The sequence below is a fragment of the Ursus maritimus genome, unplaced genomic scaffold (assembly GCF_017311325.1).
Source record: "Ursus maritimus isolate PB19 unplaced genomic scaffold, ASM1731132v1 scaffold_19, whole genome shotgun sequence".
In the NCBI taxonomy this organism is placed as follows: Eukaryota; Metazoa; Chordata; class Mammalia; order Carnivora; family Ursidae; genus Ursus; species Ursus maritimus.
Genome location: NW_024424341.1, coordinates 28,642,241 through 28,665,891, shown reverse-complemented (window position 1 = coordinate 28,665,891; position 23,651 = coordinate 28,642,241). Strand labels below are relative to the sequence as shown.

General features: G+C 44.1%; 1 protein-coding gene across 7 annotated transcripts in view; it reads left to right on the top strand.

Moving 5' to 3' along the window:
• The window catches only part of WDR59 (WD repeat domain 59), an 81,716-nt gene that overhangs the window by 6,911 nt on the left and 51,154 nt on the right, over positions 1–23,651 (top strand). For all 7 annotated transcript variants that reach the window (XR_005835634.1, XM_040633585.1, XM_008689709.2 and 4 more), the window contains exons 2-6: positions 9,623–9,672; positions 14,120–14,255; positions 18,132–18,217; positions 19,300–19,380; positions 21,281–21,318. Coding sequence is in view for 6 of the 7 variants with exons in the window: in XM_040633585.1 (XP_040489519.1) it covers positions 9,623–9,672; positions 14,120–14,255; positions 18,132–18,217; positions 19,300–19,380; positions 21,281–21,318 (391 nt within the window). In the remaining variant the exon portion in view is untranslated. The remainder of the gene's footprint in view (positions 1–9,622; positions 9,673–14,119; positions 14,256–18,131; positions 18,218–19,299; positions 19,381–21,280; positions 21,319–23,651) is intronic.

Below are 23,651 nucleotides of genomic sequence, written 5' to 3'. Positions count from 1 at the left end.
TCTTCAGACCCTTTAGAGGCAGTGAGTGCCCTGACTTCTGGATTAATCATTTCTTTGCTTTTCTCTGTAGTTTTAGCACACAAAAATGTAATTGTAAACAGTGTTTTGTTCTATTTTGATTGTTTTTGACTATTCTATAGATGAAATCGTATGGTATGAATTTTGTGAGTCTTGCTTTTCTTTTTTTAGTCCTACTCTATTGTGTTTGAAGTTCATCCGTGCTGACTACCATGCCTGTGGTTTACTCATTTTGCTGTGAGGTAGTGTTCCATTGTGTGAATGTGGCACCGTCGATTTATCCTTCTGTCATTAAGCATTTGGGTTGTTTCCAATTTTTATTGTAGATGATCATATGTAAATATGGTATTTATGTAGGAGTAGAATTGCTGGGCCACGGATTGTGCATGTTCTTCAGCCTCATCAGCAGATAGCAAACTGTTTTCCAAAGTGGTTCAGATTTTATATTCCTAGCAGTGTGCTTGAAAATTCCTTTTGAGTCATAACCTCGTCAACACTTGGGGTTATCAGGCATTCAAATTTCCTATCCTTTCAGCATTTACTTGTTGAGAGTCAGTTGTATGCCAGACCCTAGATATAGTGGTATAATAGTGTGAATATTTGTGGCCCCTTCCACAACTCATATGTAGACGTTTAACCCCAAGGTTATGGTAGTAGGTGGTGGGGCCTTTAGGAAATTATTAGGTCATAAGTGTGGAGCACTCCTGAGTGGGATTAGTGCCCTTGCCTGGGCTCCGCTCCCTTCCGCCTCTGCCGCATGAGGTTACACCCAGGTAGTCTAGGGAATGAATCCAGACCAAACAGTATGCCAGCATTTTGATCTCGGACTTCCAACCTCCACAACAGTGAGAAATAAATTTCTGCAGTTTATAAGCCACCCAGTCTATGGTAATTTGTTTTTTGTTTTTTTTTTTAATATTGCTTTCTTTTTTTAAAAAAATAGATTTTATTTATCTAGTTGAGAGAGAGAGAGTGCATGAGTAGAGAGGGGCAGAGGGAGAGGGAGAAGCAGACTCCCGGCCAAGCAGGGAGCCTGACGTGGGGCTCGATCCCAGGACCCTGGGATCATGACCTGAGCCAAAGGCAGACGCTTAACCCACTGAGGCACCCAGGCGTCCCTATGGTAATTTGTTATAACAGCCTGAATGGACTAAAATAAGCAGTGCACGAAATGGACAAAAATGCCTGCCCACGTCAACTCCTGTCCTTCTGATTTCCACCTATCGGGTGCATATGAAATGGTTTCCTGTTTTGGGGTTTAATTTGTATTTCCCTGATTATTGATTAAGATAAATATATTTTCATATATTTAATTGGCATTGTGTTTCTTCCATGAAACGCCTGTATATGTCTTATGTCCTTTTTTTATTGAATTGTCTCATTTCTAGATTAGGAAGAATTACACATTTTTTTTCTGGTTTCTAATCTGTTGGTTACCTGTGTTATAGTCTCCCAGGTTGTGGCTTGCCTTTTCATTGTCTTTGTGGTATCTTCTGATGAACAGAAGTGTATTTTTAATGCAGTTGAATTTATAGATTGTGCTTTTTTAGTCTTCTTAAGAAAAATCTATATCCTGGGTTCATAGAGACGTTCTCCAATAAGTTTTTTCTTGCTACTCAGTTTCTTGCTTCTTGAAATGAAAAATGAGGCAACTCAGCAGAAAGTGTGTTCCCTGCTACCCTAATGGTGGGTGACTTACTATTCTCAGCATTACTGTGACTTTTCCAGACAGATAAAAATTGAGGCCTTTTTTTTCCCCTGCTCTAAATAAACAAAATAAAAACCAAAACACAACTTGGCGAATTTTTTAGCTAAGAGGAGTGTTATGAATAGTCCAGACGTTTTCCTGGAGCCATCCAGCTTTAGTCCTTGTTTTTCTAGTTTTACTTAAAGTTCATTTTGGAAACTATGGGGACGGAAGTGCACAGTAGGGCTATTTTTGGTGGAAGTGACTATTATGTTGTGAATGCTGTAAATTGTTTTCTAGAAAATTTGATGTCAAAATGCAGTGAAAAATGGGGGAGGAGTGGGGAGGGTATAGCCAAGAGTTCAGGGGTATGGAGCTGGAGTGCCAGTGTTGGGATCCAGGTTATGTTATCTCTCTGCCATGTGATCTTGGGCAAGTTAGTTCCTCTTAAGCCTCAGTTTCTTTATCCATAAAACAAGAATAATAGTATCTGCCTGTGTCCAGGGTTCCCCACACCATGCCATGCTAGGAGGATTCACAGTTATATTTGCAGTTATGGTTTATTGCAGTGAAAGGACACAAAGCAAATTCAGAGTAAGAAAGCACTTGGTGTAAAGTCTGGAGGAAAGTAGGTGCAAGAGACCTTTCGCCGTGGAGTCACTCAGGACGTGCTTAATTCCTCCTGCATCGAATTATAGCAATACATAAGAAATGTTACCAGGGACGCTCATTAGGGACTCAGTGCCCAAGGTTTTTATTTGGGGCTGGTCACATAAGCACCCTCTGGCTAGCGTGAACCGCAACTGCACACCCCCAGCAGGGCAGCAGGTGCTCAGCATAAACCACATTGTTTGTGCGCACCTTGTAGATACAGTGAGCCATTCTTATCAGTTAGGGAATGGTGGGAACGCTGCAAATCCCCAGTTCCCAGATGTGAGCCAAGAACCAGCCTCGCAAGCAGGCCTTTCTGAGGTTTGCAGTCTTGTGCCTGCTACGCTTTTTTCTGCACACCACCTGACAGCTACTATGAGGATTGTATGAGATAAACAACACAGAGCACTTAGCACAGTGACCAGCATATGTTAAGTACTTGATACATGTAAATTATTATGATTATATTAGAAAACTTGTGTAAGGAAGCAACAAATCGCCTGACAAATAGTTTTATGGAGCTGAGAGGACCTTTGGAAGACAGCTCATTCACTTTCTTATTTAGCAGATGAGAAACCTGGGACTGAGAAAGGTTAGGTGATTTTCCTAGCATACCCAGCGTGTGCCATTTTAGCTTGCGAGAACGCGAGAATGTTCTCATTTTAAAGAAGGAGACTTCCTGGGGCACCTGGGTGGCTCAGTTGGTTAATTGTCTGCCTTCGGTTCAGGTCATGATCCCAGGGTCCTGGGATCAAGCGTCACACTGCTCCTGCTCTCCCAATCTCTCTCTTTCTCTCCAATAAATAAATAAAATCTAAAAAAATAAAATAAAATAAAGAGGGAGACTTCCCAGGAACACCCATTGTGCTGAGCTTGTGAACACAACCTCGGATACAAACCTCTAGAAGGCATTAGACGAGGATGTTTCAAAGCAGCCTTGGCAGCAGTGTCGGTCTCTGACTTAAAGGCATTGGATCTTGTCTTTTGAAATGCTCTGATCCTTTTTATGTCAGTGGGTTTTAGTTTGTGGTTTTATTCTATGAAATCTGATGGTACATACGTTACAGTCGTTGCTCAGACGCGTGACAAACTGATTTTCGGGGAACTGATCTAGCTCTGACTTGTGTTGATTGGGTGTTTCCACTTTACATCATTTGGAGGGATGAACGGGCAAAATGTTTTCATATTTTTGAACAGCTCTTTCTAATTCAGCTGGAGTTGAAAGGGGAAGAGTTGATTTCTTTCCTAGTCCCTTCATATAAACCAGCATTTTGTTCTGCAGGTAGCAGTGGTCTCTGTAGAGGGGCTTTCTTCTGCGTTGAATCAGGTAGAGAGATAGTCCGACGAAGCTGCATATTACAGATTCTTACCAGAGAGATAAACTTTTCTGAGGGAGCCATTGTGTTTGTACCAAAATTTAGCTGTAAATCCAAAATGGATTGGTAATGCAATCCATCTCCAAATTCATTGTCACCTGACCATTGTAAAGTATCATACCTGTTGTCTGAAAGATGAAAATGGTATAGCATAAGCTTTTTTGGGTAGAGTTTTATTGAGATATAGCTCACACATCATATAATTCACTTGCTTGAAGTGTACGTAATTCAGTGGGTTTCAGTATGTTCACAGAGTGAAACCAGCATCACCATCATTTTTAGAACATAGTCCTTACCCCAAGAAGAAACGTTGTACCCTTTAGCCATCACCCCCCAGTCCTCCAGCTTCCCCAGCCTTAAGCAATCACTGATCTGCTTCTCTATAGGTTTGCCTATTTAGACGTTTCATAGAAATGGAAGTGGTCTTCTTGATTAACTTCTTTCACTTAGGTTTTTGGTTTTTTTGGTTTTTGTTTTTTTAGAGCAAATATGTGCTTGAAAGAGTTGGGAGGAGGGCTATAGGGAGGAGGAGAGAGAGAATCTCAAGCAGACTCCCCACTGAGCATGGAACCCAAGGAAGGGCTCCATCTCATCACCCTGAGATCATGACCTGAGCGGAAGGCAGTCACTTAACTGACTGAGCCACCCAGGTGCCCCTGGTTTTTTGTTTGTTTGTTTCTAAGATTTTATTTGAGAGAGAGCGAGATAGCGAGAGAGAGAGCACGAACTGTGGGGAGAGAGAGAAGCAGGCTCTCTGCTCAGCAGAAAGCCCGATGTGGGGCTTAATCCCAGGACCCTGGGATCATGACCTGAGCCGAAGGCAGATGCTTACCCGACTGAGCCACCCAGCATCCCCTCCTTAGTTCTGGTACTGCCATTTGTGTACGGAGGCTTACATAGTCTCATGAAGTTGATATGTTTTTATTAGCCATCAGCCTGTCTTTTCCAAATTATTAGTTACGTATTTTCCAGGCCAGCAAGAATCAAGCCCTCTATCAATGCTATGGTAGTCTTATTTCATAAAGGTCATATGATTCCTGAAGTGTGTCACAAAAGCCACCATCTTGCAACTGGAGGAACAAGGGCTATTAAGAACTTTATTCTCTTCTGTTTCAAGATACTGCTTTTGACAGGGAGCAGTTCTGAACAGTAAGTTTGTTTCCTACAGGCGGGAGAGGACTGTTCAGTTATCTAAAAACAAAAGTTGAAAGAAGGTTTAATTGGAATTTTACATTATAAAGTGTGGATAAGGTGCACATGTTTTGTTCCTCGGATTTCTCTATTCTAGTTGAAGGTTTCACACAGCAGGCAGTGAACTCCTGAAGGTTATTATTCTAGAAAGTATTAAAGAAGTGAAGGAACTTTAGAGATGTAGATAAATTCATGCATGATAAATTATCAAGGGAAACTACTGAAAAAATTCTTTGAGCTGTCAAGGAACTCCTTGGCATGTTATGGGCTGGAAGGACCCGGATTTTGACCTGGCTCTGACCTATCTTCCAAACAGCTCATGGTCACAGAGCCCCTCATTGGTGCTCTGGGAGAAATAAGATAGACTCCCCAGCTAGTGGGAGAAGATAAATGTGTGCAGTAACACCTACCGCATAGCAAGTGACAGCAAGTCGGGTGACAGAGGGCCAGGGGCGGTGCTTTGGGAGAAGGTGGAATCCCCGTGGCAGACCTTGGGTGAACTTCTAGAGGAGGTGTGTCTTAGGACCTAAAAGATAAGCAGGATTTCAACAGCCGAGTAGGAGACAAGGACTTTCATGGCGGAGGGAGGTACTTAAGCATCTTTTTAGGATTGGGAGCTTTGCCGACCTTCCGGAAACGTGAATGCTTTAAATGGGTGCGGCCTGGGCAAGTAGAGAGGGAGAATCCGACTGAAAAGTTCTGTAAGCACCTCATTTGGAAGGGTCTGAAGGCTGAGGAGTTTCCACTTGATTGTCTTCAGTGGAAAACTGAGGAAGGTTTTAGAGCAGTGGATTGATGTAATCAGAAGTCTGCTTTCAGAAATTTTGTGCGGGGTGGAGCAAAAAAGGGAGAGGGGAAGGTACACTGTTTGGAGGGAGTTGCTGTAGGCCAGATGGCAGGCCTGGAGAGCTCCAGGCCAGGAAGAGAGGCGTGGAAACAGAAGAGGCTTGGGATGCCTTTGAAAGATAGTATTTTTTATTATAAAATCATGTGAATATGTAAATAATACAAAAACATAGGCTCATGTGGAGGAATGAAACAAAAACCCCATAGGAACGACTGCCATCTAAGCATTCTGATAGACTTTCTTCAGTGTTTTTTAGGCATAAGTAGCTGATTGAAATTTCAGTTCCTACCGTGGTATAAAATACCGCTTTCCTTTACTCCTATATACTGTCTGTAATCTGGCCCAAGCCCCTTCCTGCCGGCTGCTGGGAAATTTCCTTCTCTCTCTCTCAGCCATCACTGGGTCTCCGCTCCTTCTCATGTAGTAGGATCCTGTGGCTCCTGTGGTTCTTAACCCCCTGACTCCCAGACTTAGCATCTCTCAGTCGCTCCCTGCCTGGTGCCTGAGGTGAGGAGGCCTCCAGGGGGACTCCTGTCCCCCACAGAGCGCCAGCTTTACTCTGATTAGGTGCCCTTCTCTTCCTCTCCATTCTCCATTTGGGACAGCCTACCATGACCCTCCTTAATGTGCTACGAACATGGTGTCAGCCCCCTTTTTCTGGGGTAGGAGTAGGGACATATCAGTTGGGTGTGCTTTTGTGTCTTACTTTTTAAAAATAACTTCCTCTGATAAAGGGATACGGTGAGTTATGGTACTCTATTTGCAGTCTTGGTTCCTGCGTTTTTCCGTGTCATTTTTAAACCTTTTGAGAATATTGTTATATAAATATGCACCATTTACTTGTAGATAACATGAAATAAGCAACTCTGTGTATAAAAGTTTTTCTGTGTTTTGGCTGGATTCTGGAGGTGGAATTTTTGAGTCAAAGGGCCTGACTTTTATTATCATTATTATTATTCTTATTACTAGACCACTCTCTTATCACTGTACCACAAACTTGGTGGCTTGAAACAATACCCGTTTATTTCTCTTTCTTCCTTTCCCTCCCTCCCCTCCTTTCTTCCTTTTTTTCTTTCATTTTTTTAAGACACCAGTACTGCCAACACAGGGCTTGAACTCATGACCCCTGAGATCTAGAGTCACGTGCTCTACCAACTGAGTCAGAGCCAGGTGCTCCTTTTTAAAAAAATTATATATTTATTTAAAATAGGCTTGATGTCTTTTATTATTTTTTAAATTTATTTATTTATTTTTTAAAGTAATCTCTGCACTCAACATGGGGCTCGAACTCATGACCCCAAGATCAAGAGTTGCATGCTCTTTCCACTGAGCCAGATAAGCGACCCATCCCTTTTCTTTCTCTTTTTTTTTTTTTTTTAAAGATTTTATTTATTTATTTGACAGAGATAGAGACAGCCAGCGAGAGAGGGAACACAAGCAGGGGGAGTGGGAGAGGAAGAAGCAGGCTCTCAGCGGAGGAGCCCGATGCGGGGCTCTATCCCAGAACTCCGGGATCACGCCCTGAGCCGAAGGCAGACACTTAACGACTGAGCCACCCAGGCGCCCCTCTTTCTCTTTTTTAAAAGATTTATTTTGTTTGTTTATTTGAGAGAGAGAGAGGGAGGGAGAGAGAGCACCGGAGAGCAGGGGTATGGGGGTTAGGGGGAGGGCAGAGGCACACTCAGCATGGGATCCCACGATTGTGAGATTTTTTTTTTTTTTAAGATTTTATTTCTTAATTTGACAGAGAGACAGCAGAGAGGGAGCACAAGCAAGGGGCCTGTGAGAAGGAGAAGCAGGCTTCCCGCCGAGCAGGGCTCAATCCCAGGACCCTGAGATCGGGACCTGAGCGGAAGGCAGACGCTTAACGGCTGAGCCACCCAGGCGCCCCTCGCGACTGTGAGATCTTGACTTGAGCTGACTGAGCCACCCAGGTGCCCCCGAGGTCCCTGTTTTCTTGCTGGTTGTTATTTAGGGGTCACTGTCAGCTCCTAGAGGCCATTTTCAGGGCCTTGCCATGCGGTCCCACCTTCTCCACAGCCAGCAACAGTGTTCCTCACATTAAATACTTCACCCTTAGAATCTCTGACTGCCTCTGTCTCTGACCTCTAGACCTTGATTTAAAGGGCTGATGGGATTGGGTTTCTCTGTCGCCCCACAACCGTCAAGAACTTTTCATCATCTCAAACAGAAACTCTGGGGGTGCCTGGGTGGCTCAGTCAGTTAAGCATCTGCCTTCGGCTCAGGTCATGATCCCAAGGTCCTGGGATTGAGCCCTGCATCTGGCTCCCTCTCCTTCTCGCCCTGCCGCTCCCTCTGCTTGTGCTCTCTATCAAATAAATAAATAAATAAATAAATAAATAAATAAAATCTTTAAAAAAAATTTCAGACAGAAACTCTGTACTCATTAAACATTAACTCCCCATTCCCCACTCCCCACCCCCTGCCACCTCTATTCTACTTTCTGGTTTTATGAATTTACCTGTCTTAGGTACCTCATGTAAGTGGAATCATGCGATATTTGTTCTTGTGTGCTTGGCTTGTTTCACTTAGCATAATATTTTCAAGGTTCATCCATATCATGGTATGTAGGCCATTGTATGTGTATACCATGTTTTGTTTATCCATGCACCTGCTGATGGCCATTTGGGTTGTTTCAGATCTCTTTATCTTAAGGTCAGCTGATGTGGGTCCTTAATCACGTCTGCTAAATCCCTTCTCAACAGCACCTAGATTAGTGTTTGAATAATGGGGAGAGTGTGTGTGTGCACCAAGGGCCCAGAATGTTGGAGCCAGCTTCAGATTCTGCCTACCACACACCCTGTAGAAAGATTGTACTGCCTCTAGTTGGAGGTACCATCTTGCCTTCTTTCATACCTTTGTCTACAAATTGTTCAGAAGAGTGTGGAAATCGCATCGCATTTCACTGCCTGCCTTTCCAGCTGGGCTTTTCTCTGCTCACGACTCTAGTGGGATGAAGGGTGCATAACAATCACGTCTTAGCCTCCAGTGAGAGCGCTCTGGCTTCTCGTCCCCAGTATTACCTGTGACACATTTCTTGAGGATGTATGAGCATGAGCAACAATGTCCTGAGAATGCAGCAGGATTTGGACTTGTCCAAATAAGAGACTTTAAGGCTATAACTGCCATGATTAAAGTCACCCTCATGCTTCAGCCTGAATGCAAATTCATTTGATTCAGTCTGGTCTTTTGAGAATTGGACATTGGATCCTGAAAAGATGGTGCCCCCTAGGAACTGGGAGACCTGGGAAATGGAAATCATTAGAATGTGCTAGAAATCTCAGATTAAATGGGAGCTGAGCATCTCAATAACAAGACTATGACCATGGATTCAGCACGGGTGGTGTTTGAATATTACCACTTGCCTGCCATTTGGCTTGGAGGTGGAGTCTATGCCCTTTGGAAAGGGGGTGGGGTGGGGTGACCTGGTATGGTGTGTGCGTGGGTGTGTATGTGTGTGCATGTGTGATGTCCCAGGTTAGGTTTTGTTTGGAAGTGGAAGGGGTCTTAGTAGCTTTGTTAGCTCCGAGGTAGTTAGATTCTCTGAGGGTCCTAAGATTATGTCTTAGCAATTTAGAATATGCCAGGTTGCTTGTGTGTAATCCTGGTGTTGGGGAACATATAGCAACCACCCGTTGTGGCAGGTGAGTGTGAGATGGGGATGAGGATTAGAAGGGGGTAAAAGCATCCACTGTAAGCAACGAGTCATACCTGCCAGCTGGGACTTCCCCGGGCCTTAGGAAGAGGAAGACCCCGATGTGACTACCCGCCTGTCTTCTCCAGCCTGAGCTGGCTTTGCTGGCGGAACTGAATGTGTGTTCTCTCTCACAGGCGACTGCGATGTCTGTGGACTGTCTGGGGCAGCATGCTGTGCTTTCCGGGTAAGTGAGCTTGCAGTGTTCCTCTGCTGCGATTTCTGGGAACAAATTGCAAATCAAGAGGCTTCTGGGAAGTTAGAAAATACTCTTTCTCTGTAAGGATTGTGGTCATAGAGTTTAGTTCTGCTCTCCTAGTGACCTTGGGGTTATTTAGAGGGATTGTTTTTTGTCTCTGCCCTAACATGTAAGCAATAAAATTCCTTTGAAATTTTTGTGACTGGGACTTTGGTCTTGGAATTGCAGTTTTCTGTTTATTGCACGGACTCTGCAGAAGAGTGCTTTCTGGTATGGTCTCAGGTAGTTACCAGGATGAAGGGCATCTGGGTTCTAGTTTGGCAATGCCATTAATTAATGAGTCCCGGGACATTTATCCAGTTGGCCTCCCTGGACTTCAGTTTTCTTGTGAAGGAATTTGATTTCATTATGAAGAAATTGAACTACATAATCTCTGTGGTGTCTTCTGGCCCAGCATTTTTAAGATCTGGCAACAAAGCACCATCCCAGCATTTGCTAATCACATCACCATTGTTCAGTGTGATGCCACTTAATGGCCAGACTCTCCCCTCCCCTTTCATAGTCACTACCTCTCTAAGTTTGCTCTGTTTTCATTAACTTAGTTGTTTATGAACCCATTTATAATTTTTTTTAAAAAGATATTATTTTTAAGTGTGTCTGCACCCAACGTGGGGCTCGAGCTCACAACCCGGAGATCAAGAGTCACGTGCTCTACTGACTGAGCCAGCCAGGGCACCCGTGAACCCACTTATAAATTAACGAATTATTTTCTGTTTCATTGTTTTATTTTGAAATCATATTTTAATTTACCTTAAAAAATGTAGCACACATTTAAATAATTCAAAAGGCTATACATTAAGAAGTAAGTTTTCCTCCCCCCTTTGGCTCCTCTCCCCAGAGACAGTTACCAATACCATTTTCTTGTGTCATACTGGATGCACAGATAAGGAACAATTCGTATGTCTCTCCTCTGCCACCTCCGCACTCACTTAAAAAAAAAAAACAGCTTTATTGAGATATAATTCACAGACCGTGCAATTTACCCATTTCAAGTGTGCAGGTCACGGGTTTGGGGATATATTATTCATTAACTACTGAGTTTTTAGACCTTTTTTTTTTAATTAAGGGAATACATATATTTAATTGAAAAAGTCAGTATAACATTACAAGGGTTCTATTGTCAGACAGCAGAATCCTACCTCACCTTTTCCCTACCACTGATCCCACTCACTAGAAACAACTAGTTGAGACTCTTTTAGCTGTCTCTTTGGGGTTGCCTCCATTTTTCCAGATAGTATACATATACTTGGTGTCTTGATTTATCTGTCATAGATAACAACAAAGTGACTTCCTAAAATAGATGAGGATTTAGCACTTTTATTTTCCTCTGTGAGTCCCTTACGTGACCTTCCCCCTCCTTCCAACATAGTTATATAACAATTTTTGGGTTGAATCAGTATTTGGGGTTCTTTTCTCAGAGTAATTTTGAGAGGTCCTATACCATTCTGATTCTGGACTTTGTGACCTATTTTTTGTGTTTGGAAGCTTTAAAATGCTATCTTTGTCTCTAGTGTTACTTTTACGTCCAGGTGTGTGAAATTTTTTACTGTGATTGCTTTGGTGTATGTCTTTTTTTCATTCATTGTGCTGGGCACTTGGAGGGCTCCTCTTTTTTATAGTATTTTATTTTTTTAACATCATTCCTTGTTTTATCTAAACAGAATCATAAATTTACTTGGCATCATGTAGCCGTATTAACAACCCATAAAATACAAGAGGTGCTAAGGAATAACTGTGTCTCAAATGTTGGACTTTTCTGCATTCACCGATGTGGCTGTTGTCATTGTAGCATCCTGGGAGGGAATGGGATCACTTCACTGGAAATCAGGCGAGCATTCCTGTTTTGGTGTGCTCTTAGATACATATATATCCGTCTTATTTTTCAACAAGACCTTGAAGGTTCACCATTTCGTATTCTTACATGGAACTTGAAAATATATAAAGTATGTACTTAAGTGAACAGCTCAAGTAAATTTACAAATACGTACACCCTCATGATCTCCTTTCAGATTAAGGTCCAGAGTAATTTTGAGCACTGTCGGAAGGCCCTTTCATTCTGGAAGCCTGTGTCTTTCAGTTTGGAGAAGTTTTCCTGCACTGCGTCTTTGGTAATTTCTGCCCCTGTACTTCCTGCTCTCATTCTTCCTGGAGCTGCTCCTAGTCCGTGTTGGATATCCTATGTGAATTCTCTTTTTGTCCTTTTTATTTTTTATTCTGTGAGTTTCCTTCAGCTTTAACTTCCCACTCTTTTATCAGATTTCTTTATTTCAGTTATGCTTTTCGTTTCCAGGCGCTCTCTCTTGTTCTCTGTTCTTTACCTTGTCTTCTTTTACCTCTCTGTCATTGTTCGCTCTAGGTTTCTTCTTTCCTCTGCACTACCTATTTCCTTTTTTTTTTTTTTTTCTTTCGATCCTGTTGGTTCCTGTCCTTCGTGTTTCCTCTGGTGACTGATACTCACTGGCTCTCTGTTACTGTCAAAGAGTGATCAGTTTACATGTGTGTTGGTGGGGGTTCATTGGAGGGAGATCGTGTGGGAACCAGACCCCTTTTCTCAGAGGGTGCCCAGATGTCATTAACTCCAGGGTTCTATGTTCTTAACTTACTTGCTTTTTGGGTGGGGGGGGGGCTAGTCATTTTCCCCTGAGAACAATCCTCTTGTCACTTGTCATTGTCCCAAGACAAAAGCTCAGTGTTGGGAGCGCTGAGTAGGAAAGAGGCCGGGGGGCCTCGTACTCCCACCTCGTGCCCTGTTTTGAGCACAACTCATCCTTACACGCTGCTGTGCCTGTTGTCCCAGGCCTGGGGCTCCGCTCAAGTCATTTCTCTAAAGCATGTCTCCCCCTCCACCCGGGTGAAGGAGAGGTGGTCACCTGGCTCTGTGGTGTGCATAAACTGCTGTCCTTAGTGCTCTTTCAAGCCATGCCTCTTCTGTTCTGCTTTTGGTTCTCCAGCCATAGGCCGAAGCCTCCAGCTCCTGGGCCGGCCTCGGTTCTGCAGCGTGAATCAGCTTGCCTCTCATTCACTTCCCCTCTATAGGCACGTGGGTGTTTGCTTTCTTTCCATCAGTTACCATTTGTCCATGTGCTATTCACTTCCTCTCTCTTTGTCTTTGTCTTTGTGGGTTTCTCTGTTTTATGTTTTTATCCTTACTTTTGTGGGTCTTCGGGGGGGGGATGAAGATAAACATGGATGTTCAGTCAGACGTGTTTATCCTGAAGTGGTCATTTTCTGCAGCGCTGCCGTTGCTCTGTAATGCCTCTGACTTCCCCTGTTGACACGGGCCCCGTATGGATAGCTCTCGGCCTTTCCCTGTTGTCGGTGCTAATGGAGAGATGCCAGCCTCCCTACTACAGGATCAGGTGATTCCTTCGGAGGGGGTCAGAGATTGTAGATCTTTGTTCTGCACCAGAAGTTCCGGAAGTTCTGTGAATTTGTGTCTTGCCTGTGTTTTCCTGCTTCCCCCAGCTCTCTCTTGTAGGGTTTCTGCTAGAGTTTTATGTGCCATTTTAACTTGCATTTCCTATCTCTTCTGAGCAGGGACGATTCATCCTTTTCTTTATCATTGAGCCCACCTATCCTCAGTGATACCCAGGGGCTTGGATCTAACGACAGCTAATGGCTGCTGAGACGTTGATTCACACACCAAGGATTTTTCACTTAAAGCAAAGGGAAGATAGGTGAACACAAGACACTCCTGTTTTCAGAGCCTTTATGTTGATTGGTACCTTGAACATTGTCAGTGCTCAGTATGTTATTTTCATTATTACTTTATTGGTTATCATTTCCTTCCTGATAGGCTTGATTTAGTTGCTTTCACCAGGTCGTCAACTTGCAAGGGAATTTGAGATTTTCTCCGGGATAGTTGGCTAAGGGATGAGTGATGTGTGTGTGACGCACGTTTACTGAATGCAAAGCACTGTGCCTGGTGAGGAGGGACATGTAGAGATTGGAGACACGGTCCCTATTCCGCTCAGTCGGTTCAGGACCGAAGGCTTACCATCAGTAGTTCTACAGAGATAAATGCTACCGTCACAATATAAACCACACAGTGGGAGCAGTGTGGAAGCAGGGACCAACCCTAGTGGGGCGATTGGGAAAGACCGGAGAGGCTTGGAGCTGAATCCAGTGGGCAGATGTCAGACTTCCGAGGATCCAGGGGGAAAGCCACATTCTCTCACAGGGATGTGGCTCCTGCTTGCTTAACACTCACTTTGACGTCCTCTTGTCACTCGTATGCCTTTCAGAGTAGATAAATGTCATACACATCCGGGGATTTTTTGAGCACTGTTTGCAAACCGTTTGTAATTCCAGATGTGCTTTTCTGTCTTAATGCTAATGCTGTTATACCGTTATGATGTTGATGTTGTTTTCCTAGCCGCCGATTCTTATACATCGTTAATCTAGATGCCCCTTTCGAAGGTCACCGAAAGATCTCTCGCCAGAGCAAATGGGACATTGGAGCTGTGCAGTGGAATCCTCATGACAGCTTCGCACACTATTTTGCAGCTTCGGTGAGCTCATTTAAAGAGTTACAGGAAAAGGCCTTTAAAAGTGTGAGCTGGGGCCAGTAAGTCTGTGTTATATGTAGAGAAGAGAATGTAACCCTCACTGCTCAGGCAGAAAAGAAGTATGGGTGGTTCTAAAAGGAAGATTGAAGCAAATTACTGACAGATATATACACATGTACGCATGTGTGTTTGTAGACGTGAGCAGATTTGCTGGTACCCGTGGTGTCGGGTCTTGTGTTTCTGAGGCTCCAGATTTTGAAAGGGAAATGAGTAGATGCCTCCATTTCTGTGTGTGATAGGAACCTGTTTTCACTGGCAGAAAGGTAACTGGCCAGGGACTCTGACCTTTATTGCTTTCAGAGGGATCAGAAGACTCCACACACCCTTCCACTCAATGGAAGAGATTCTGTCTTGATTGGGATTCATTAGATCAGCTAACCCCCTGAGATTTTATGTGCCTATTTATATGTGAATTTTTCCAGAGAAAAGATGCAGACATTTTATTAGATTTTCCAAGGGATTCATGACCGAAAAAAGATGTGGGCTAGATCATCTCTGGGATCTTTCGCCAGATTCTCTATTAGCATTCTATTCTCCTAGAATGATTAGAAATCTAAACCTTTGGCTTCTTTTGCACTGGGCCAGGAGGACTGTATTTAAAGGAACCCGTCTTATCATCCAGGTGATGCAACCATTCATGGTGCTGTCTGCGTCTGTTCTTATCAGAAATGACAGTCTGTGAGAGGAAAGCATCTGAAGAAGGAGAAAGAAGAGCAACACTGTCAGCTTTAGAAGGAACAAAAAGCTGCTCTTCCCCGTCATTTCCAAAATAGAATCTGACTGTCTGACTCTCACCGTAGACGTCTGAGGTGGAGCTAGTTTAGGGGACTGTTCCGAAGGAGAAGGGAGGGCAAGTCTACTGCTTTCCCATTCCCGACCCCTTTCCCGTGTGTTACGAACAGTGTTCTTTTTGTTGGTTTATACCTTTAGGACTTTCTCTCCCCTCTCACCCTCAGGCCCTGATCATTTGGTCCGGGAGTCCTCAGTCTCGGCACTAGTGACATCTCAGGCCAGACAATTCTTTGTGGCAGGGGCTGCCCTGTGCATTGTGAGAGATCAAGCAGCACCCTAGTCTCTGTCTACAAGTACCTGTGGCCTCCTCACCCTCCCCGCCATCATGACAACTGAAGATGCCCCTAGACGTTGTTAAATGTCCCTGGGAAGCAAAATCGCCCCTGATTAGAAGCCACTGATTTAGGCTGGTCAGTCAGTACTCGGCCCGGGTGAATTAACACTGCATTTGTTTACCAGCGGTGAGATAGCCCCCCCCCTTTTTTTTGACAGTTGTTTTCTTTTTTTTCTTTTTATTTTTTTGACAGTCATTTTAAAGTGGACAATTTAATGTCATTTACTACATTCATGATGTTATATAACTATGCCCCTCTCTAGTTCGCAAACATTTCCATCACTCCAAAGTAAAACACCTTACCATTTAGCAGTTTCTCCGAATTCCCCCTCACAGCCCCTGGCAACCACCAGTCTGTGCTCTGTCTCTGTGGATTTATCTGTTCTGGATATTTCATATAAACGGAACCATACAGTACGTGCCTTTTGTCTCTACTTTCTTTTCTCTGTTGTAGCATGAATCGGTGCTTTACTCCTTTTTATGGCCGAGTACTGTTCCATTGTACGGCTGTAACAGATTTATTTAACGGTTCATTCATTGGTGAACATTTGGGCTGGCTGTTGTAAGGCAGAAATGAACACGTGTGTACATGTACTTCTTTGACTACTTGTTTTCAGTTCTTTTGGGTATATACTTAGGAGTGGAATTGCAGGGTCATATGCTAAGTCTGAGGAACGATCAGACTTTTTTCTACAGTAACTGAATGGTTTTATGGTCCTACCAGCAATGGACGAAGGTTCCGGTTTCTCTACATCCTCACCAAAATTGTTTTCTGTTTTTCTTTCTTTAATTTTTATTTTTTTATTTTAAAAAATATTTCATTTATTTGAGAGAGAGAGGGTGCGTGAGACAGCACAAGCAAGGGGGAGGGGCAGAGGGAGAAGGAAGAAACAGACTCCCTGCTGAGCAGGGAGCCTGACACAGGGCCCCGGTCCCAGGACTCCCAGATCATGACCCAAACCTAAGGCAGACGCTCAACTGACTGAGCCACCCAGGCACCCTTTTTTTCTTTAATTTTTAAATTACAGCCATTGTAGTGGGTATAAAGTGATATCTCGCTGTGGTTTTCATTTACATTTGACTAATGACTAGTGATGTTGAGCATCTTGCTGCCAAGTTTTCAGAGTTCTTTATATATTCTTGATACTGGATTCTTATCAGAGATATGATTTTTGAAAGTTTTATTTATTTATTTTAGACAGATAGGGAGAGCAGGGAGAGGAGCAGAGGGAGAGGGACAGGCAAACTCCCCATTGAGCACAGAGCCCAACTCGGGGCTCGATCTCATGACCCTGAGATCATGACCTGAGCCAAAACCAAGAGTCGGCTGCTTATCCCCCTGAGCCACCCAGGTGCTCCAGAGATATGATATTCAAATATGTCTCCGATTCTGTAGATCGTCTTTTTACTTTATTGATAATGTCCTTTGATATATGAAAGTTTTGATTCTGATGAAGTTCAATTTATTGATTTTTTTCTTTTACTGCTCTTGGTTGGAAGACAACCTTTTTCAGGAGAAAGAGCTTTGGAGTTAGGCACGTCTGAGGTCAAGTCCTAGTTTTGACACTCACTATTTTATCCCTAGTGCTCTCCCGACTCCGCCTCCCCTGTAACGTGGGTGATGACAGCCAGTGTGCAGCATGGTGTGAAAGAGCAGGGGGCAGGGCTCTTACGATTCCTAGTGTGTGGACTGGCACTAGCAGAGCCTCTGGAAATGACAGGGGATAGTATTGTAAGATGAGGGGACTTTACTTCTCATTCCTGTTCTCATTGGATTCTGTTTTGAATCCTAACCTTTCGACCAGGAACCTTATCTATTTAGAATTGGAAATTGGCATTTCTGGATAAAAACCTCAGAACTTTGTACATCTGTCTGTCTCTGAGCTAAAATGAAAATCAGTTTGGTAATATATAGATATTAATGTACCTGCATCTTCTATATCAGTTCAGAAATTATTAGATATCTATTAGTAAACAGAGTATTATAATCTTTATTCACTTTTGGTGTGTTTCATAAGTTCATGATATTTGGATATTTTGCTGGCTTGTAGTTTCTTTCAGTGAAATGTAGCTTTTTCTTTCCTCCTTTCCCTATTGTAGTGTGGTTTCTTCTGGCCAGTTTTTCCTCTGTCTTTTTACTTAACCCTTTAAGAAATTCGGTATAGGCATATTTCAAGGAATCTTGTATAATTTTGCCTTCTAAGACACCTCTTTGGTGTTAGTTCTGTTTTCTTTCTCATGCATGTGTGTTTTTAAAGCATGGTGGAAGGACTCCAGATGTTTGATAAGTGGGAAGGGCAAACTAAAAACATCTAGTGTGACAGCAGCTGGAGAGACAGGTGTGTGACCTTCTGAGTTGGGAGGTGGTCCCTCTAGCGGCCAGGGGACATCTCCATAACCCATCACGCACGTGCTCAGTAGTGCCTCTGTAGCTTCAGTTCAACTGTACCTGCTCAGGGTAGGTTCACTTTGAAGACAGCACTGCCCTTTAGAGTCCTATGTACTGAGCTGAGGTTGGCTCAGATGTTAAGTGTCATCATTTCTGATGGCTTTGTAAGGAAGTCAGTGTGTAGGATCTCTGCCATGCACGTTGGTTTCTGCATGGCTTCCTCTTCTCAGCCCTAGGCAGATTGCAATGAGAGCATATGTTCTGATGAGTTACTGGCTGCCTTCTTTCCCTTGTTTCTTTTCAGAGTAACCAGCGAGTCGACCTTTATAAGTGGAAAGATGGCAGCGGGGAAGTTGGCACAACCTTACAAGGCCACACTCGTGTCATCAGGTAGGCACCAGCCTTCCGCAGCTCCTGGCCTGTCTCACTTTGTCATTGTCCTGTGGGAACTGAAATGAAGACACCATCCTCCTTCCATGGCCTGACCATCTGTGTTGCATTGGTTGCGGGTGGCTGCTGAGTCCTTAGCGTTCATGGTAGTGATGGCTCTCACAGCGAAGATCAACCAGTATTTAGGAACCAGCATTCGTGTAACTGCTAACCCCGATCCCAGGAGACACTCAGACAGGTACAGCCCAGTCTGGAGTAAAGGATTAGAGCTGATCTTTGCCATGGGAGGGAGATACAGTTCTGCCAGCAGAATTGCTCCACTCACTATTGGCAGTGCCCAGGAGTACAGAGAGCAGGATGCAACCCTTTGCTCTTTCTCCAGAAGCTGTGGGGCACCACACAGAGCTCCTGCGTCAGAGTTGGTTATCCAGCTGCACCGTCGCCTCCCGCCTGTGGCCTTGGCCTCTGGAGTGTTTCTTGACTCATCCTGACTTAGGTCACTCTCTCTGGATGGGGAAAACTCCTCCTAAGAAGTAGCAAGCAGGGAGTGCAGGAGTGGGGAAGCTGATCCAGGAAGTGCTGGGAAAGGCTAGGCCTCTGGCCTGTGTTAATTGCGCAGGAACTGCCTTTCTGGGAGGGAGGACCTGGGTAGGGAGGACTTGCCCTTCTTAAACGCTACGTGGCAACGTGGCAGTTTGCCACTGCTTTAAGAGATGTTGGTTTTACTTAAGGTACCTGTGGTTGAATCTGATTTAGAGAATGAGAAGTCAAAAATTACTTTGTGTTTTTGCTTTGTGTGTTTGTGTGTGTGTTTGAAGTTGAAATCCTCCATTTCTTTTTTGGGAGCAAGTGATAGTATAGCTGGTGATGACAGGGGGAAGAACCTGAAAGTTTCCTTTGGAGCTCAGTTAAGTCTTGTTCATTCCCAAAGATGTTTGGAGATTGCCACCCTAAGTCATATTAAGGAGACCCATTAATGGTGACTCTCTGAAGCCACTAGAAACTAAATCTGCTGGTGCTTTGGAACTGGACTCTGAATTTTTTCTCTTCATTGTCGTTCTGTTTATTTTCCATGTTCCCAGTGACTTGGACTGGGCCGTGTTTGAGCCAGATCTCCTGGTTACCAGCTCTGTGGACACCTACATCTACATTTGGGATATCAAGTAAGAACAATTAAAAGGCCAAACCACCAGGCTGTGGGACAATCTGGGACCTTTGTTTTAGAGATCAGTGGTCTTAGTTTGGTTTCCCTTGGATGCAGACCTTGAGATGGGGGTACATTGCAAGCACATTGTTTAGGAAGTGACAGAAATGCTGGTGGGGGATAGAGAAAAGAGACAAGACTAGAAGGCTACAGGTAGAGGGCGTGTTATCCACCTAGGTACCACTGTGAACAGGTGGAGGTCACTCCTTCTGGGGACTGCCAGGTGCTAGTGCAAAACTCCCTTCTCAGAAGTGTCCCACCCTCGAGGGCTCAGGAAGTGGGGGTGCCATCCACTCTCAGTCATTGGTTGAAGCCTGTCCCTTGTGGCCTCACTTCCCTGGCGCTTCTGGCCTGTCACAGAGGTTTGCGAAATGGGCTTCAGCAAGCAGGGAAATCCCTCTGGCACAGAAACATAGGTGCTGGCGTTTGGAAGTTGAGCAGAAGTTTAGCTGAAGTGGCAGGTGACGGTGGGGGGTGTGATGGGTACAGACACACATCTGCTCCAGCAGGCAGTGCTCTAAGGCACGTGTGCCGTGCTCTTTGTGAGGCTTCCATTCCCCTCCGCCCCCTCGTACGTGCCACTGAGCCACCTCTCAGGGTTACTCTTCGTTAAGTGACAAGTGAAGGAGCGCCAGGGCCTGGCATGTCGTAAGTTCTTAATAAACGTCTGTTCCCTTCTCCCTTCGTAGAGCAGTTCTGTCACATTACCATTTGGTGGAGAAGTTGCCCTCTGGCTTTGTAGTAAACCAGGAATCTCTCTCTCTGAGAGTCTCCCATTCTATCCAGGAGTAGGGTTTGTTTTTGTTTTGTTTTTAATTGTGGTCAAAAAACCCAAAACATAAAATTTACCATCTTCACCATTTTTTTAAAAAGATTTTATTTATGTATGTATGTATGTATTTAGAGAGCAGGGGGAGGAGCAGAGGGGGAGAGAGGGAAATCTCAAGCAGGCTCCACACCCAGCTCAGAGCCCGACGCGGGGCTCTGTGTCACAACCCTGAGATCGTGATCTGAGCCGAAATCATGAGTCAGACGTTCAACCAACTGAGCCATCCAGGCGCCCCCCCCTTTGCCATTTTTAAGTATACAGTTCAGTAAAATATATTCACATTGTTGCCCAACAGGTCCCCAGAACTTTCTCATCTTAACAAAGCTAAAACTCTACTCATTACACACCTTCCCACTTTCTGTTTCTGTGGATTTGACTACTTGAGATACTTCATACAAGTGGAAGTGAAATCATGCGGTATTTGTCTTTTTGTGACTGAGTTTTCTGACTTACCGTAATGTCCTCAAGGTCCATCCATGTTGTAGCATATGTGACAGGATTTCCTTCCATCTTCAGGCTGAGTAGTAGTCCACTGTATGTATAAACCACATTTTGTTTATCCGTTCATCTGTTGGTGGACCCTTGGGCTGCTTCTCTGCCTTAGTGACTGCGAGTATGAGAGTAGTTTTTTACTCCAGCTTTGAAGTGCTGCTAGGATGGTCCTTGCAGAGTTATGCCTCCATGACTATCACTTCATTGCCACTAGGAGAAATGGCACCGGGAGGGGATTCTTTTGGCTTCCTCCACCCCTCCATTAGGGTCACACAGGCCATGCTGAATCATGTCGTTTGCTTTCTGTGGCTACAACTGTGATTTGAATTTCAGACTTGGCTCATTTGAAGCAGTTGAGAAGGTTTGTCCCTGAAGGGAGATAGGCCTCTCTTTACACTTGTTTTTAAGGCCCTCAGGTTCCTTCTGAACTCTAAGCATGCACTGAAAGGGGAGTGGAGAACTGTGTTCAGAGGGTGGAAAGTACCAGGTGGATGGTGGCGTACAAATCGGGCATTGATCTCTGACTTTTCTATTCCAGAGATACAAGGAAGCCCACGGTTGCGCTGTCTGCTGTAGGTGAGTGTGTGCTCCCCCCGGGTCTGGTTCATTCCTTCCATCCCTTCCCTCATGGAACCGCCCCTGCCCCAGTCCCTGGCTTGGCTGGGTGGGATTTTAAGTCCCTCATGGTAAGGGGCTTTCTTCAGGCTGTTCTCGGAAGTTAGAGTCAGGACTGCTGAACGTAGTCAGGAACTTATTTCAGGATTCAAGGACAGGAGCCAAAATGGTTTGTTTTTAAACTTTTTATTGTGGAAATTTCAAACATGTATGAAAACAGAAGATGAAATTGCTTTGTTTTCACGATCCAGCTTTAGCAGCTGTCACTGTCTAGCCAGTCTTACTTATTTCATCTTTTCCTCCACCCACTGTCCCACCCCCAACTCCCATCTCTTTAGGAATTATCTTGAAGGGGTGCCTGGGTGGGGTGGCTCAGTCATTTAAACATCTGACTATTGATCTCGGCTCAGGTCTTGATCTCAAGGTTGTGAGTTCAAGCCCTGCATTGGGCATGAAGCCTACTTAAAAAAAAAAAAAAGAATTATTTTGAAGCGTGTCCTGGGTGTCATATCATTTCCTCAGCAAATATTTCAGTAAGTGATGTATCTACAAGAGAAGAATCCTGTAAGAAAACATAACCACAATACCATAAACGGACCTAAAAATGTTAACAGTGGCTCTTTAATATCAAATATTTAAGCGGTATTCAGATTTCCCTAATCTCGGTTGTTGTTTTACGAATTACTTAAGTCAGAATCCAGATAAAAAGCATACTTATAAGTGGTTGATGTATTTCTCATCTTTTACAATTGGTAGATTTCTTCTCTGTCTCCTCTTTTGGTTTATTTTTCTTTTCCTGAGTTTTATTTATTGAAGAAACCAGGTTGTTTGTCCTGTGGTTTTCCCATAATCTAGATTATGCTGATTGTGACCCCATGTTTTCATTTAATGTGGATGTACTGAAACTTCGAAATTACTTTCTGGTTCCCCTGTTTTCATTGCTCAGTTGGAATTGACTGTTTTTGGAATTCTGCTTTGGGGCTGTTACGGCGTATTTACGGAGAGTAGAATTTGGGCATATAACTGGTATATTTTACAGTGATGAAGCCCAGTCATCAATATTGTGTTTTGAAAATTGATTGTTTTGGAAAGAGAAAAAGGGTGGTGCCGGGGGAGGGCAGAGGGAGAGGGAGAGAATCTAAGCAGACTCTGCACTGAGCGCGAAGAGCCCAATGTGGGACTCTATCTCACAACCCCAAGGTCATGATCTGAGCTGAAACCAAGAGTTGGCGACTTAACTGACTGTCCCACACAGGTGCCCGATCAGTATTGTGTTTTGGCATCTTTGTTAAAAACAGACATTATCTGTCTCTTAAATCCTGCTCCTTTGTATCTTTTCGGTACATTTGAATTCACATTTGGTGGTTGCTCCAAAATGAATACATGATTCTTCTTTTTTCTGCCACATCTCCACGCCTCATCATTTAGAGACATTGGGCACCACTACTGTATTAAGCAGGTGGATCATCTGTCCTGTGCAGTTAGGGACCATGTCTGTTTTGTTCAGCGCTGTAGACCAAAGGTCAGGCCACCTGTCTGACCCGAGGAGATGCTCTGTAAATGTTTGTTAAATGGCGGTGGGAATCAAGCACCTGTGCCTCTGTGCCAAGTGCTTAATAAACCTGTTGCTCTGGACCCCAGCCCCCTTTCCCCTTCCTTATTCCCGCCACCTTGGCTTTTAGGTGCTTACGATCTGAGACACATGATGGCCCACAGACGTGGTTGCAGAGGGCATCCAACTGAATAAAGATACAAATGGTCTGTCAATGCCTCAGTTACCTCCCTGGGGTTTTGTTGCTTCTACTTGGAGGTTTCTAAGTTAGGCTGGTCGTGGAGGAGCTGTAGAAAGAAAGACAGTTCTTTTTTTCAGCCCACTTGTTCTGATTGCTTTCTTTTCTGTTTTAAGTCCTCTAAAGAAGAGAGGTGGGAGATTTCCCTCTTTTTTTGTACCTCAGTGAGATTTCTCAGTGGTGGCAAAGCTGCCCTGGGAGAAAAGAGGCAAATGAGAGGCTGTGGATTTTGGTAAGCTGCTTAATTTAACATTCCCCGAAGGTGCAACCTTGGCTAGTATTGCTTCTCAGAGTCCGTTGTCCCTATCTCTTCCTTAAGCACGTTGTTTATGCCTTTGGGGTAGAGAGTAAGCAAGAGCTTGTGTGTACCCCAGAGTAGTCTCTGTCAGAACATCTAACATTTGGGAACTCTGTTTGACCCTGTTGTCATGATCCTAGTAGAACAGATTGAATTAGGGGGTTCCCAGAACCCTTTGGAAGGCTTCATGGTCTGATGGACCCCTG